The 16505-nt window shown below is 46.5% G+C and overlaps 1 protein-coding gene across 3 annotated transcripts in view; it reads left to right on the forward strand.

Annotated features, from left to right (window-relative positions):
- MSH3 (mutS homolog 3) overlaps nucleotides 1-16505 on the forward strand; it is a 534775-nt gene that overhangs the window by 268103 nt on the left and 250167 nt on the right. For all 3 annotated transcript variants that reach the window (XM_063963915.1, XM_063963914.1, XM_063963916.1), the window contains exons 10-11: nucleotides 5339-5453; nucleotides 13442-13526. In XM_063963915.1, the coding sequence (XP_063819985.1) occupies nucleotides 5339-5453; nucleotides 13442-13526 (200 nt within the window). The remainder of the gene's footprint in view (nucleotides 1-5338; nucleotides 5454-13441; nucleotides 13527-16505) is intronic.

A 16505-nucleotide genomic window follows, 5' to 3' on the forward strand; every position in this document is an offset into this window, starting at 1 on the left:
CCATTGCTCCCACACTACACCCACATACTCCGGTCACTGTAGGGTGCAGGGATCAGGGGGGGGCGCCCTGGGCAGCAATTAGGACCTCTTGGCAAAAGTTAGACATATATACAGTTGGGCACTGTATATATGTATGAGCCCCCGCCATAATATTATACAGAAACGCGGGACAGAAGCCTGCCGCTGAGGGGGCGAGGCTTCTTCCTCAGCACTCAGCAGCACCATTTTTTCTCCACAGCTCCGCTGAGAGGAAGCTCCCCAGGCTCTCCCCTGCAGATTCACAGTAGAAGAGGGTAAAAAGAGAGGGGGGGCACATAAATTAGGCGCAAAAACATAATATACAGCAGCTACTGGGTTAACACTAAGTAACTGTGTGATTCCTGGGACATATAGCGCTGGGGTGTGTGCTGGCATACTCTCTCTCTGTCTCTCCAAAGGGCCTTGTGGGGGAACGGTCTTCAAAAAAAAAAAGAGCATCCCCTGTGTGTGTGGTGTGTCGGTACGCTTGTGTCGACATGTTTGACGAGGAAGGCTATGTGGAAGCAGAGCGGGAGCAAATGAATGTGGTGTCTCCGCTGACGGCGCCGACACCTGATTGGATGGATATGTGGAAGGTTTTAAATGATAATGTTAATTCCTTGCATAAAAGGTTGGATAAAGTTGAAACCTTAGGACAGTCGGGGTCTCAGCCCATGCCTGATCCTATGTCGCAGAGGCCGTCAGGGTCTCAGAAGCGCCCACTATCCCAAATTGTTGACACAGATACCGACATGGATTCTGACTCCAGTGTCGATTACGATGATGCAAAGTTACAGCCTAAATTGGCTAAAGCCATCCGTTATATGATTATAGCAATGAAGGATGTGTTGCACATCACAGAGGAAACCCCAGTCCCTGACAAGAGGGTTCATATGTATGGGGAAAAAAGGCAGGAGGTGACCTTTCCCCCTTCACATGAGCTAAATGCGTTATGTGAAAAGGCTTGGGAATCTCCAGGATAAAAAACTGCAGATTTCCAAATGGATGCTTATGGCGTATCCTTTCCCGCCAACGGACAGATTACGCTGGGAATCCTCCCCTAGGGTGGACAAAGCTCTAACAGGCTTATCCAAGAGGGTAGCCCTGCCGTCACAGGATACGGCCACCCTAAAAGATGCTGCGGTTAGAAAGCAGGAGGGTACCCTGAAGTCCATTTATACACATACAGGTACCTTACTAAGGCCGGCAATTGCGTCGGCCTGGGTGTGTAGTGCTGTAGCAGCATGGACGGATACCTTATCTGAGGAACTTGATACCTTAGACAAGGATACTATATTAATGACCCTGGGGCATATAAAAGACGCTGTCTTATATATGAGAGATGCTCAAAGACATTAGCCTACTGGGCTCTAGAATAAATGCAATGTCGATTTCTGCCAGAAGGGTCCTGTGGACTCGGCAATGGACAGGCGATGCCGACTCAAAATGGCATATGGAGGTTTTACCTTACAAGGGTGAGGAATTGTTTGGGGAGGGTCTCTCAGACCTGGTCTCCACAGCTACTGCTGGAAAGTCAAATTTTTTGCCATATGTTCCCTCACAACCTAAGAAAGCACCGTATTACCAAATGCAGTCCTTTCGATCACAAAAAGGCAAGAAAGTCCGAGGTGCGTCCTTTCTTGCCAGAGGCAGGGGCAGAGGAAGGAAGCTGCTCAACACAGCTAGTTCCCAGGAACAGAAGTCCTCCCCGGCTTCCACTAAATCCACCACATGACGCTGGGGCTCCACAGGCGGAGCTAGGCCCAGTGGGGGCGCGTCTCCGAAATTTCAGCCACAAGTGGGTTCACTCCCAGGTGGAACCCTGGGCAATAGAGATTGTGTCTCAGGGATACAAGCTGGAATTCGAAGAGATGCCACCTCACCGATACCTCAAATCGGCCCTGCCAGCTTCCCCCTTAGAGAGGGAAATAGTGTTAGCTGCAATTCACAAATTGTATCTTCAGCAGGTGGTGGTCAAGGTTCCCCTCCTTCAACAAGGGAAGGGTTATTATTCGACCATGTTTGTGGTACCGAAACCGGACGGTTCGGTCAGACCCATATTGAAGTTAAAATCCCTGAACATATACCTGAAAAGGTTCAAGTTCAAGATGGAATCGCTCAGAGCGGTCATCGCAAGCCTGGAAGGGGGGGATATTATGGTGTCTCTGGACATAAAGGATGCATACCTTCATGTCCCCATTTATCCACCTAATCAGGCGTACCTCAGATTTGTGGTACAGGATTGTCATTACCATTTCCAGACGTTGCCGTTTGGTCTCTCCACGGCACCGAGAATATTTACCAAGGTAATGGCGGAAATGATGGTGCTCCTGTGAAAGCAAGGGGTCACAATTATCCCATACTTGGACGATCTCCTCATAAAGGCGAGGTCCAGAGAGCAGTTGCTGATCAGCGTAGCACGCTCTCGGGAAGTGTTACAACAGCACGGCTGGATTCTAAATATTCCAAAGTCGCAGTTGATTCCTACGACTCGTCTGCCCTTCCTGGGCATGATTCTGGACACAGACCAGAAGAGGGTTTATCTCCCGATGGAGAAGGCTCAGGAGCTCATGACACTGGTCAGAGACCTATTAAAACCAAAACAGGTGTCGGTGCATCACTGTACGCGAGTCCTGGGAAAGATGGTGGCATCATACGAGGCCATTCCCTTCGGCAGGTTCCATGCGAGGACCTTTCAATGGGATCTGTTGGACAAGTGGTCCGGATCACATCTTCAGATGCATCGGCTGATCACCCTATCCCCCAGGGCCAGAGTGTCTCTCCTGTGGTGGCTGCAGAGTGCTCACCTCCTCGAGGGCCGCAGATACGGCATTCAGGACTGGGTCCTGGTGACCACGGATGCAAGCCTCCGAGGGTGGGGGGCAGTCACACAGGGAAGAAATTTCCAAGGTATGTGGTCAAGTCAGGAGACTTGCCTTCACATCAACATCCTGGAACTAAGGGCCATATACAACGCCCTACGTCAAGCAGAGACCCTGCTTCGCGACCAATCTGTTCTGATTCAGTCGGACAACATCACCGCAGTGGCTCATGTAAACCGCCAAGGCGGCACAAGGAGCAGGGTGGCGATGACGGAAGCCACCAGAATTTTTCGCTGGGCGGAGAATCACGTAAGCGCACTGTCAGCAGTGTTCATTCCGGGAGTGGACAACTGGGAAGCAGACTTCCTCAGCAGACCCGACCTCCACCCGGGAGAGTGGGGACTTCATCAAGAAGTCTTCACGCAGATTGCAAGTCGGTGGGAACTGCCACAGGTGGACATGATGGCATCCCGCCTCAACAAAAAGCTACAGAGGTTTTGCGCCAGGTCAAGAGACCCTCAGGCGATAGCTGTAGACGCACTAGTGACACCGTGGGTGTTCCAGTCGGTTTATGTATTTCCTCCTCTTCCTCTCATACCCAAGGTGCTGAGAATCATAAGAAAAAGAGGAGTGAGAACAACACTCATTGTTCCGGATTGGCCAAGAAGGACTTGGTATCCAGATCTGCAAGAAATGCTCACAGAGGACCCATGGCCTCTGCCTCTAAGATAGGACTTGTTGCAACAGGGGCCCTGTCTATTCCAAGACTTACCGCGGCTGCGTTTGACGGCATGGCGGTTGAACGCCGGATCCTAGCAGAAAAAGGCATTCCGGATGAGGTTATTCCTACGCTGATAAAGGCTAGGAAGGACGTGACGGCTAAACATTATCACCGTATATGGCGAAAATATGTTGCTTGGTGTGAGGCCAGGAATGCCCCCACGGAGGAATTCCAGCTGGGCCGTTTCCTTCACTTCCTACAGTCGGGAGTGACTTTGGGCCTAAAATTGGGTTCCATTAAGGTCCAGATTTCGGCCCTGTCTATTTTCTTTCAAAAAGAACTGGCTTCTCTGCCTGAAGTTCAGACGTTTGTAAAGGGAGTGCTGCATATTCAGCCCCCTTTTGTGCCTCCAGTGGCACCTTGGGATCTTAACGTGGTGTTGAGTTTCCTGAAGTCACACTGGTTTGAGCCACTTCAAACCGTGGAGTTAAAATATCTCACGTGGAAGGTGGTCATGCTGTTAGCCTTGGCTTCGGCTAGGCGTGTATCAGAATTAGCGGCTTTGTCACATAAAAGCCCCTATCTGGTTTTCCATATGGACAGGGCAGAATTGCGGACCTGTCCACAATTTCTGCCAAAAGTGGTGTCATCTTTTCATATGAACCAACCTATTGTGGTGCCTGTGGCTACTCGTGACTTGGAGGATTCCGAGTTGCTAGATGTGGTCAGGGCTTTGAAGGTTTATGTAGCCAGAACGGCTAGAGTCAGGAAAACTGAGTCGCTGTTTATCCTGTATGCATCCAACAAGCTGGGTGCTCCTGCTTCAAAGCAAACCATTGCTCGCTGGATCTGTAACACGATTCAGCAGGCTCATTCTGCGGCTGGATTGCCGCTGCTAAAATCAGTAAAAGCCCACTCCACAAGGAAGGTGGGCTCTTCTTGGGCGGCTGCCCGAGGGGTCTCGGCATTACAGCTTTGCCGAGCAGCTACTTGGTCAGGTTCGAACACTTTTGCAAAGTTCTACAAGTTTGATACCCTGGCTGAGGAGGACCTTGTGTTTGCTCATTCGGTGCTGCAGAGTCACCCGCACTGTCCCGCCCGTTTTGGAGCTTTGGTATAATCCCCATGGTCCTTACGGAGTCCCCAGCATCCACTAGGACGTTAGAGAAAATAAGATTTGACTTACCGGTAAATCGATTTCTCGTAGTCCGTAGTGGATGCTGGGCGCCCGTCCCAAGTGCGGACTTCTTCTGCAATACTTGTATATAGTTATTGCTTAAATAAGGGTTATGTTATAGTTGCATCAGGGTTGATCTGATGTTGTTGTTCATACTGTTAACTGGGTAAGTTTATCACAAGTTATACGGTGTGATTGGTGTGGCTGGTATGAGTCTTGCCCTGGATTCCAAAATCCTTTCCTTGTACTGTCAGCTCTTCCGGGCACAGTTTCTCTAACTGATGTCTGGAGGAGGGACATAGAGGGAGGAGCCAGAGCACACCAGAATCCAAATTCTTTCTTAGAGTGCCCTGTCTCCTGCGGAGCCCGTCTATTCCCCATGGTCCTTACGGAGTCCCCAGCATCCACTACGGACTACAAGAAATAGATTTACCGGTAAGTAAAATCTTATTTTTTGGGGTGGTGATATACTTTAAATGCCCTACTCTTTATTCCATAAATGCTCCCCTGCAGAGTTTAGTCTGCCTTTAAAATACTATCAGCTTTATAAAGTACTTTGTTATCTAATAATTTTTTCACGCTCTTTATCTGTGTCCACAGATTCTCAAACATTAACTGAAGTCCTGAAACTAGACAAGATAGTGATTTGCTCTTTGGCTGCCCTCATCACCTATCTTAAGGAATTCAGTCTGGATAGGATACTTCATAGTCCAAGGTCAGTATGGTCTTTTTATTAGGGGCTAATGGCGAGTTGGACACACATGCTAAATTCAGAATATAAAGTATTTATGGCAGTATCCTGAGTTGGACACATTGCAAGAGCTCTGCATTGGTAACCTATTCTCCAAGGTTATTCCAGGCGTGCATGCAACACTTTTACATCCAACCAGGTCATAAGCAGAAGAAAAGGTTTATTTGGGGTTTTTTTGGTAGCGGAAGTCAATTTGCTGTTACACAGACATTGGAAGTTATGCAAAAAAAATAAAATAAGCAAACATAAGAAAACTGCTGATTGAACCATGCATAATATTGTCTGTATACTTAACATGATCTAGCTAGTTCCAAGTGAATTCTCAAATATGATCATCCACAAAAAATAAAAAAGCTTGTATTTTCCATAAACTTCCTATGTATTAGGTGGAATATAAAAAAATCACACTCTATAATACAGCAGGTATACTTTTATCTTGTATACTGTAAGTAAAGTTTGTACAAAAACTCACTGTAAAATATGCTCACAAAATCATATAATGACAAGAAAAAATGGCACCAATCGGCTTCTGAAGCCAATCGGCAAACAGCCGATCATACTCTGGCTAGCTACTAATAATCTACATCAGTGTGCATATGTGCCAGCCCCCGGGCACCTCCAAGTGACACAACTATTGGCAGGTGTTTCTTTTTCATCCACTAGGGGTCACTAGAATACTCTTGGGATATGGACGGCCTCCGCAGGAACAGGGCACTGAATATTCAAATTCAGTAACACTCCTCCCCTCCATACTCCCAGAGTACCTCAGTGTTTTTTCTGTGCTCGTCGGAGCAACAGGGCTGGTGTGGGGGGCTCCCACACTTAGTGAATATTTTATTTTTATTTTTACAACTTAAGACACATCCCTTCCCAGTTTCTACTAAAAACATGGGTCCGGGATAGTGCCGCTGCACGGAGCAGCGCATGGCGTGTCGGTCCTCACAAAGAGCACCCTTCACAGCCACACGCAGCTCACTCACTGACCTGCAAGAGCTGGACGGAGCTTACAGATAGAAGCCCCGTCGCAGCCATGAACTGCTGCCAGAGCTGGACGGAGCTTGCAGGAAGAAGCCCCGTCGCATCCCTCCCTACAGGAGACAAGGTATGCTGGGGGGCGGGGCGGTCAGCGCACGCTGCCGCCCCGCTGTGTGGGGTCCGTGTTGTAACTGCCGCCGCTACTCCCGGCCGCCCGCCCCAGCCGCTCCGTCCGCGCTGTCCGGGCTCAGCGCCCGCCGCAGCACAGCCCCGCCGCCAAGAGCCGCTCCGGGCCGCCGCACTCCGTGCACACCCGCTCCGCCTAGCGCCGCCAAGAGCCGCGCCGGCCAGCCGCACTCCGTGCACCCCCGCCGGCCACACTTCCACGGCCGCTCTCCTTATATCGCGCTCCCCGCCTCCCTGCACTTACTCCGGACAGGTCCGGCTACACACAGCGCTACACGGAGCACAGGGGGAGGGGCTGAGGTCTGCACACAGGCAGCGCGGCTGCATGGCTGCCTGCCATATTGCATAATATTATGCTGCATGGGGTATATTATGCTGCATGGGGTATATTGTGCTGCATGGGTTGTAATATGCGGCATGGGTTATATTAATAGGCTGTTAAGCCTATATTAAAGGCAATGTCAGGTACAGGTTATAAAGTCATGTATTGTAACCTGCCCTGTAATTCTAACTGTAAGCATGGAATGTGGGCCTTTGTTAACATGTTCCTGTGTTTTCCTATGATTCCTGACCGTTCCTGTACTACATCTCTACTCCACCGGAGGCGCAGGGGTGTAAGGGGGAATTTCCTATCAGGTTTCATATAGTACTGGCCACGTGCACTGCGGCCATATATATATGTATATATTACACACCTTAGTAACGATTTTACTGAGTCGTGGAAGTGGCTGTCTTTGTTTATTGTGTTTTCTGTCTGCATAATGTGTACGGCACCCGCAAAGACTAAAATGAAGTTTCACTGCAATGTCTGTACATGAATCTACCACATGTTCAGTATGTTTTGTAGGTTTCCACTCCGGAACCCGGTGTCATTCCTCTGTTACGTGGCCGCCGCTCGACACGAGCGGCAAGATCGGAGTCTCGGATGAGACCGCCAAATCTAACGGAGGAGTCTCAGCCGTTGCAAAGGTCCAACTTCACTTTGGGTAACAGGTATTAATTTAATTGGTCTTATAATTTAACCTTTTCTGCTATGTTGCAGTCTGACAATTCTATGCCAAACCTCACGGCGCTAAATAAGGGTGAGGAGGGCACATTAGACCAGCAGTCAGATAGTGCAGTTTTGACACATTGATAATGACCAGTGCGTCAGTATCTGAAGTTAACAGAGACTAAGGAGCCTCTAACATATAATCAGTCGTATTTACTAAACGACAGATCTCCAATGGGGTTCTTATTTAGGATATCTTAATAAGATGTTGGTAGAAACGCAAACTAACCAAATAACCGGTTCTCTACCTTCTACTTACCCGTTTCCACACAGTGACATCTACATTGGAGAATCCGCCATTGGTGGATTCGTCTGTGTCAAACCTTATAAAGACCCTTCAGATGTAAGATAGATTTGGGTCACTAAGGCGCTCTTTGTATGGGAACAATGACGATCACGTTATACTTATCGTTAATCAAATCTGAGAAGCTGCTGAGTATCTATGTACAGCTTCGGCTGCCGGCTGTTAGCTTGCTTCTCGCTTTTCATCGTCGCTCGTTACAGCACGACAAGTACTCTAGCTGCGTTCTTGGCAAGCGGAGTCGGAGGTCAAAAGACCGGTGGCACAGAAGTTGTTTGGTCCTAAATGGGACAAATGCATTTCTCAGGCCAAGGCGGGCGGGGGGGGGGGGGGGGGAGTCTAGTTTCCTGCCATTGCCTCCACCGGTACCAATACGGTAATACTCTGGTCCGGCGTTCAAAGCCTTTAGACTTCAGTTCTTTCAAGGCTGTGGTAGAGAAACAGCCACGCCTTGTAACGCCAGGGCGCTAAAGTCACCACCAAGCCAGTGGCTTGCGGGCTCCCAGGCCATCTCGGATTTCCAATTGTGGGAGCGCGCCTTCAGACGTTACATTTGCCGGGATTCCAGATATCCACTGATGGATGTATCCGCAATTTAGTGTTAAAAGAAAGCTGTCTCCCGCCACTGCGCTTTTTCAAGACAGGCCTGCCTCTGTCGGACGACAAGAAGGTGTTTTGGCGGATTGCCATTCAGTCTCTGCTGGATTCAGCAGTTTTTAATTCCAGCCCTGGTACAACAACAAGGTCAGGGTTATTATTCCCGTCTGTTTGGGGTACCGAAGCCGGAGGGCTCCGTCACAGTCTCAATCAGTAAGTCACTTACTACTGATTGAAGATGGAATTTCTGCGGTCAGTAATTGCAGATTTGTAGCCACAAGATTGCATGATTGCGCTTGATCTCAAGGTTGCGTACTTACACGTTCCGATTTGGTCACCTCATCAGAGGTTCTTGCGTTTTTCAATACGCCTCAACCATTAGCAGGCTCTACCGTTTGGCCTCTCGTCAGCGCCTCGGGTATTCACCAAAGTGATGTCTGTGCTGATAGCCCATCTCAGATCCCTGGCAGTGACAATCGTTCCGTACTTAGACGATCTGCTCATAAAAGCTCCGTCTCCACAGATGCTCCTCCAACTTGCGCTACTAACGTACACCACGGTTGGAGTGTCAACTTCAAGAAATCGCATCTAATTCCGTCTCAACGACTTCAATTCCTAGGTATGATTATCGATACGGTAAATCAAGACTTTACTTACTACATCAGAAAGTATAGATTGTTCACATCTGGTACAATTAGTGCTCAAGCCACACACACTCTCGGTACATTTGTGTATTCGCCTATTAGGAACAATGGTGGTGGCTTTCGAAGCGCTTCAGTTCGGAAGATTTCACTCGCGTCCATTTCAACAGCATGTGCTCGCACAGTGGTCGGCCTCGCATCTGCAGATTCCCCACAGGTTGAGGTTGTCGCCAAGGGCGAGGGTGTCTCTACTCTGGGGCTCAAGGTACACAATTTAACCGCAGGCGGCAGCTGGAATTGAATAATTCTAACGGCGAACGTGAGTCTCAGAGGTTGGGGAGCTGTGGTTCAACGACAGGGTCTCTGGGCGGATCACGACAGATTGCTGTCTATAACGGTCCTGGAACTCTGCGCAATTTACAATGCACTACGAGTACACATGCTTCCCTCTCAGACTGTCCAAGTGCAGTCAGACAACGCGACGGCAGTCGCATACATCAACAACCAAGGAGGAACGAGAAGCCGCATGGCAATGCGGGAAGTAGCTCGAATCCTCAATTGGCCAGAATACCACCAGGTGATATTGTCGGCAGGGTTCATTCTGGGAGTGGACAACTGGGAGGCGGATTATCTCACCCGTCAGGATTTTCATCCAGGAGACTGGGCATTAAATCCAGTGGTGTTTCAAATGTTGGTCCACAGGGGGGTTACCCTCGGGTGGACCTGATGGCATCTCGCCACAATTACCAAACGCCCCAGTATGTGTCCAGAACGAGAGATCCAAGGGCAGTGGCGGTGGATGCTCTCACAATGCGTGGCCGTGCAGCCTCGTGTATCTGGTTCCACCGTTTCCGCTGCTCTCTCGGTTGCTAAAACGGATCATAAGAGAGTCCGTCACAGTCATACTGGTGGTGCCTCATTGGTCTCGGAGAGCTTGGTTCTCGGATCTCCGCGGTCTATTCTTGGCCGCTCCTACTACGTCCAGACCTGTTCCAACAGGGTCCGTTCTTTTACCCCGATTTAGCGCGGCTGCGTTTGACGGGGTGGCTGTTGAGACCGCCCTCTTAAGAAGAGAGGGCATTCCAGTATCGGTTATACCAACCATGTTACGAGCTAGGAAGCCGGTTACGGCAGCTCATTATTACAGAATTTGGCGTGCCTATATAGGTTGGTGTGAAGCTCGGAAGTTTCCGACATCATCTTTCAAGTTATCCCGTCTTTTGTTATTTCTACGGACGGGGTTAGATGGAGGACTGCGTTTATCTACACTGACGGTGCAGGTATCTGCGTTGTCAATTTATTTTCAAAGACGATTGGCTCTTTTGCCGTCGGTACACTCTTTTCTACAAGGTGTCCTCAGAGTACAGCCTCCATTCATTCCACCTACAGCGCCATGGGACTTGAATCTGGTTTTAGATTTCTTACAGTCTTCATATTTTTGAACCCTTACAGCAAGTGGATATAAAGTTTCTCACTTGGAAAACAATTTTTCTTCTAGCCTTAGCTTCGGCAAGGCGTGTTTCAGATTTGGGTTCCTTGTCATGCAAGCCACCGTATTTGGTGTTTCATGATGACGGAGCGGAACTTCGGACGAATCCCGCTTTCTTACCACAGGTAGTGTCATCTTTTCACATCAATCAACCAATAGTAGTTCCTGTGTTAACAGCACATTCTGGAACTCTGGATGTGGTACGCGCATTACGCGTTTATGTATCCCGAACGTCTACAGCCTGATACATTGTTTGTTCTCTATGCTGCTGCCAAGATGGGTTGGCCAGCTTCTAAGCAGACCTTATCCAGATGGATAGCACTGACTATACGTCAGGCGTACCTTAATGCTAGGTTACAGCCGCATACATCAGTAACAGCTCATTCCACGCGTTCTGTGGGAACTTCATGGGCAGCTGGTCGTGGAGCTTCTACGACGCAGTTTTGCCGTGCGGCTACATGGTCTTCAGAGCACACGTTTGTGCGCTTTTACAAATTTGATACGTTTTGCGGCATCAGCATCTAGCTTTGGCCGCCTGGTGTTACAGGTGTCAAACAGCTCTCCCGCCCACGGGGGAAGCTTTGGTACGTCCCAAGAGTACTCCAGTGACCCCTAGTGGATGAAAAAGAAAATAGGATTTTGGTACTTACCAGGTAAATCCTTTTCTTTGAATCCATAGGGGGCACTGGACGCCCACCCAGAGCAGTTTTACCTGGTTTGTAGTAAGCTCAGGGGATCTTATGGTAACACATTTTCACCGACTGGTTCAAATTTTCTAGTTCCATCGGTTATGGTGTCAACTGTTTCGTTGTCCGTTACGTTATGTGTCAACTTTATGGTTGTCCGTTATGTTATAGGTAATTCTCCATTGTCAACCTCTCGATCGCTCCTGCTCGGCTCAGTAAAAAACACTGAGGTACTCTGGGAGTATGGAGGGGAGGAGTGTTACTGAATTTGAATATTCAGTGCCCGGTTCCTGCGGAGGCCGTCCATATCCCAAGAGTACTCCAGTGCCCCCTATGGATTCAAAGAAAAGGATTTACCTGGTAAGTACCAAAATCCTATTATCTGTATCTCTGTGTGGTGCTGCCACAATTGCAGGCTCTCACTATACTAAACCAAAAGCAACAGTTATAGACCTTAATCACAGTTGTATAGAACTGAATAAACGGACTACTCATCAGTATGGTTAAAACACGACATCAGTGTCAGTTGTTTTTTGCAACTCTAATTGTTGTTGGTTTTGGTCTTTCAGTTTAAAACCGATGGCAAATAGAAGTGAAAAAATGATGGCAATCCCGTCCAAACAGAAGCACTGCACAAATAACCATGATCTGTACATGCTTCATTAGGTTAAAATGTAATGAAAGGGGTAAAACAAAATAAACTAACCAGCTCCAATGTAGTCATATGATCTAAAACTATATAGAAAATAATGGGTTTAGTATGAAATACCTACAATCAAAATCCCAACGGTCAAAATCCCTACAAGATCAAAATACAGACATTTTAAATAGTGACAAGTTCAAAGATACAGATATTTAAAATAGTGACAGGTCAAAAAGTCGACAAGTTTTTCATTGGTTTTTGTGTGTATGTCGACATGGACACCGTATAAGTGTACCGCGTCCCCTCGCATGGCTCACTGCGCTCTCCATGCTTCGGTCATGGTGCCTTGCTGCGCTCGGCACACTATTATATTCCCTCTCGAGGTCCACTGGGATGGTAAAGTATGATGAACAAGTCGGTTTCAATGAAAAAAATCATGAAAGACTCATGTCGACTTTTTGACCTGGCGACATTTTATATGTCTGTATTTTGACCTTGTCTGTATTGTAAATGTTGGTATTTTGACGATGTCAGGATTTTGACCTTGTCGGGATTTTGACCGTTAGTAAATGGTTGTTGGTGTTTTGACCGTCGGGATTTTGATTGTAGGTAAATTGACTGCATCACAAAATAATAAGGCTGCTGAGGAAGGTTGAGCCTAAGAGAAAAGATAGCAACCAAACCTATTAATTACTTAATTAAACACCTCTCGAATCAAAACACACATTAGAACTAATGTAAGAATTTAAAAATTCATACGCTTAATTTCTGTCAAATCAAATAGCCACTGTTTGTAGGCAACACTCTAAGTTATTTAGAGTAGTGAGAAACCACATTTTCATTAACTACAGTATTCTGAAAAATAGTTGCCTCACTCCACAGTTTGAGTTATCTTCCTTTTCACTAGCGGTCTTGTCCACTAACCTGCCCCATCTGTCCAGGGAGATTGGTTCATTGTTGGACTGGTAATCTCATAGTAGTGTGGATGCTGTTTTTTTGCAAAAACTATGTAATCATCTTTAAATGCATATCAAAATGTTTACTTAGGTTTCAAAATACATTCAAAAAAAGATTGTTATACAGCTGGACAAGTAGTAACGTAGTCCTGCTACCTGCTCGCACTGGGGTTTTAAGCTGTGTTTTGGGCTGGACCAATATTGACTACAATTTAGGTACATTGATTCAATAGCGATGTGCCTCATTGATGTCATTAGTTATTAATTAATTCATAGGCATATGTTACATGCATATATTGAAATACATATACTGTATCTACTGTTCATCTTTTAATTTTTAAGGCGTTTTTATAACAGAATATTAAACATTTATACTGTATGAATCTACTATATAATGTGTAATTCTTTTTATTTATTTTTTAATTAGCAATTTCATGCCAATGTCTAATTCAGTAGAATACATGAAAATGAATGGGACAACACTCAGGAATCTGGAAATCTTACAAAATCAAGTAAGCATCTGCTCACATCTTTAACGTTTTACGTTTTGCATTGTTGCCTAGCAACTTAAAGTGTGTTGTCACTGCAGTATGTTCTTCACGCTATGGCAGCAACCGAACAATGATTTACAAAGAAAATATATTCTTTCCTAAAATGATTCCTCCTGGTTTATCCTGGATACTTATTTAGCATATCATTTGCTTTTCTCTTTTTCAATGATTATTGCCATGGCCAAATAAATTAGCCAATAAGATTGTAAAAACGATAACATTCAAATAAACTATATGAAATAGAGATGTGGGTAACACTGTTTGTTTTTCCAAGTTTCTAAACGCTCCAATATTCACATATTTACTTCCGGTAATTTGTCTGTATATTATCTGTGCTTCCTTGACACTAATGAATATTAGACTCCAGCACACGTAGAAACTTCCCTAATGCAGTGTTGTGGTTTGACTGCCTAACATGTTGAGCTAATTTGTGAGACAGTTTCTAAGCCTTGTAGCGGCAACCTTGATTTAAGAGCAGATATTGTATATGCATTTGTTTTGCTAAGCAACCGATATAATCACTCAGATGTCAGCCCTGTGTTCAAGGTCACCTAGGTCCTCACTGGCGTCCGGGTTATCACCATAGCCTGAATCTGTGGTCATCTTTTTTGAGGAGGTTGTTTTTATCCTGATTTTTAGCTGACCAGTCCTCTTTCTACCAGTTATGTCATTCACTTAGCGAAGTCTCTGTCCAGTCTGATTGTAGTGTCTACAGTATATAACTACTGCTCCTTACGACTGCCTTGGATTTCTTAGCACCATGTTTGATGGTGAGCTCTTGTGTATAATGTGACTTTAGTTGCTTCTTTCCTCCTTTGATACATGGAGGACTTCTGTCTGGTGTTCTTGCTGTTTCTAGTTTTTATTGGTCTGCCTTTTACCATACTCGTATACACTTTAATTAGATCTCTATCCTATCATAACTGTAGTATCCCTTGCTGTGTTGCCTGGATCATGCTTTAAAAATCAAGCATTTGACAGATGAATCCAGTGATCAATCTCTGACCCGCATTTTAAAGGGTATAGCGTTAAGTTATTTTCCCTAACATATCCTCTTATTCACTATTGCAAACGTATGAAAAATATTTTGAATTATGATTATTTGCACACCATTACTCACCCCGCTCACAGCCTGCATAGAACCTATGCATTATATACAGTAAGTCAGTGATGGGCCTCACTTGCAACCCCCAGATCATTCCTGCTTTTCTTTAACATAGAAAAAGTAGAGTGTTGGAAAAGACTCAACCAACGGTGCTAGTGATGACAGTGTACATTCACATATAACCGTAATACATCCCTAAGTAGTGTATTTAGTGATATGTCATCCTGTCGTATGGGTAGGAAGGTTCACAATGGAGAGTCTTGAAGTACTATTCCCTCAGTCGATATGGAATAGACAGAGACATCAAGAGAACAACCAATGCATGGTATGTTCATACAACAGATCTACAGTATGATTGATACTCTTTTTAGTCACTGAAAGGGAATTGCGTACCCAACATAGGTAAGTAAGGGAAATACATTCATAAAGGTATCTTTTATAGGCCCTAAAATATAGTATCAGATGGGAAATGAGTGTACCAAACTCACTATTATTGATGTATAATAAAGCATATAAAGATTCCTTTTATTCTTGCAATGATAGAAGTGTAAGGCGTACCCCAAACTCTGGTGGCAGATACTCCCATAAAGGTATCTTTGAAAAAGGATTGCGTACCCGAACTCACAATGAATCGTTAAATGTCAATCCTATAAAGGTATCTTTAAAAGGTGGTTAAAAATGCATACCCCGACTCTCACAATGTTATGACGACACTCCTATAAAGGCCTTTTCTGCAGCGGGGTACACTGGTATTCCACAGGGAATAACATCGGGGTGTAGCGTTGGATCTTGATCCGAGTCACCAACAGGCTAAAGCTTTGACTTCCCAGGATGCACTGCACCGCCGCCTCTATAGCCCCGCCTCCAGGCACTGGAGCTCAGTTTGTAAGCTGGTGCCTAACAGGGGGGGATGCGCTAGGCAGCCCTAATAAGAGCTTTTTAAGAAGAAAGAAGACTTCAAGGGCTGCAGCACAGGCACTAGATGATGTGTATGTCATGCTGATATTCTGTGCTGCTGCTCCATCACCTCCCCCAGCAGCGCTGCATACTCCTGCGCCCTGCTTGCCGTGTACTTGCAGCGGAGGTGCTCCGGTCATCAGGCAAACATCACCGCTGCTGCTCTCCTGGAGTTTATGGCCGCACTTCAGGGAGGAGGTAAGAGGGTCCCCCAGGTGAAACCTACCGAACTCGCGATCCGGTCGCGGTCCCAGGAGACAAACCGCGCCGCTGGCGTGGACACTGTGGCCGTGCAGGGTCCCCACGATATCCACCAAGGTAGGGAGCACAGGTCGGATTTACTAAAATCCGTTTATTATAGGCTCCATAGTACCCGGTGGTGAAGTCCAGTAGATGGAATAAGGCGCTGACCTGTAGCCCCTCCCCAAGCTCCAGGCGCCATCTACAGTAGGTGTTCCCGTCCTGGAGCTGCATCTCTCTCTCTCTCTCCCTCACTCCCTGTCAGCGTCTGGGCGCCATTTCACAGAGCTGCGCTGATCCTGGGACTGCTGGGCACTGTCTCCTCTCTAATCCACCATGGGCGGATACTCTGTCAATTCAGTTACAGCAATTAAATCAGTCCTTGGTTAAACAAAAACTTAACCCTTGCCGTACTGGGACCAAAGGGTCATCTAAGCGGGCCATTTCTTCATCACAATCCACTAATATTTCGGATGATTCTTCCGATTCAGATGGGGAATATATTGATCCATCAGAGGCTGATACTGCTGCTTCTGATGAAGATTCTACAACAAAGGTTAATGTTCTTGACCTAGTGGAGGCTCTCAAGCTGATTCTTCAGATTGATGATGGAATTGACCCTCCTGATATGTCTAAGA

Source organism: Pseudophryne corroboree, chromosome 1, assembly GCF_028390025.1.
Source record: "Pseudophryne corroboree isolate aPseCor3 chromosome 1, aPseCor3.hap2, whole genome shotgun sequence".
Classification (NCBI taxonomy): Eukaryota; Metazoa; Chordata; class Amphibia; order Anura; family Myobatrachidae; genus Pseudophryne; species Pseudophryne corroboree.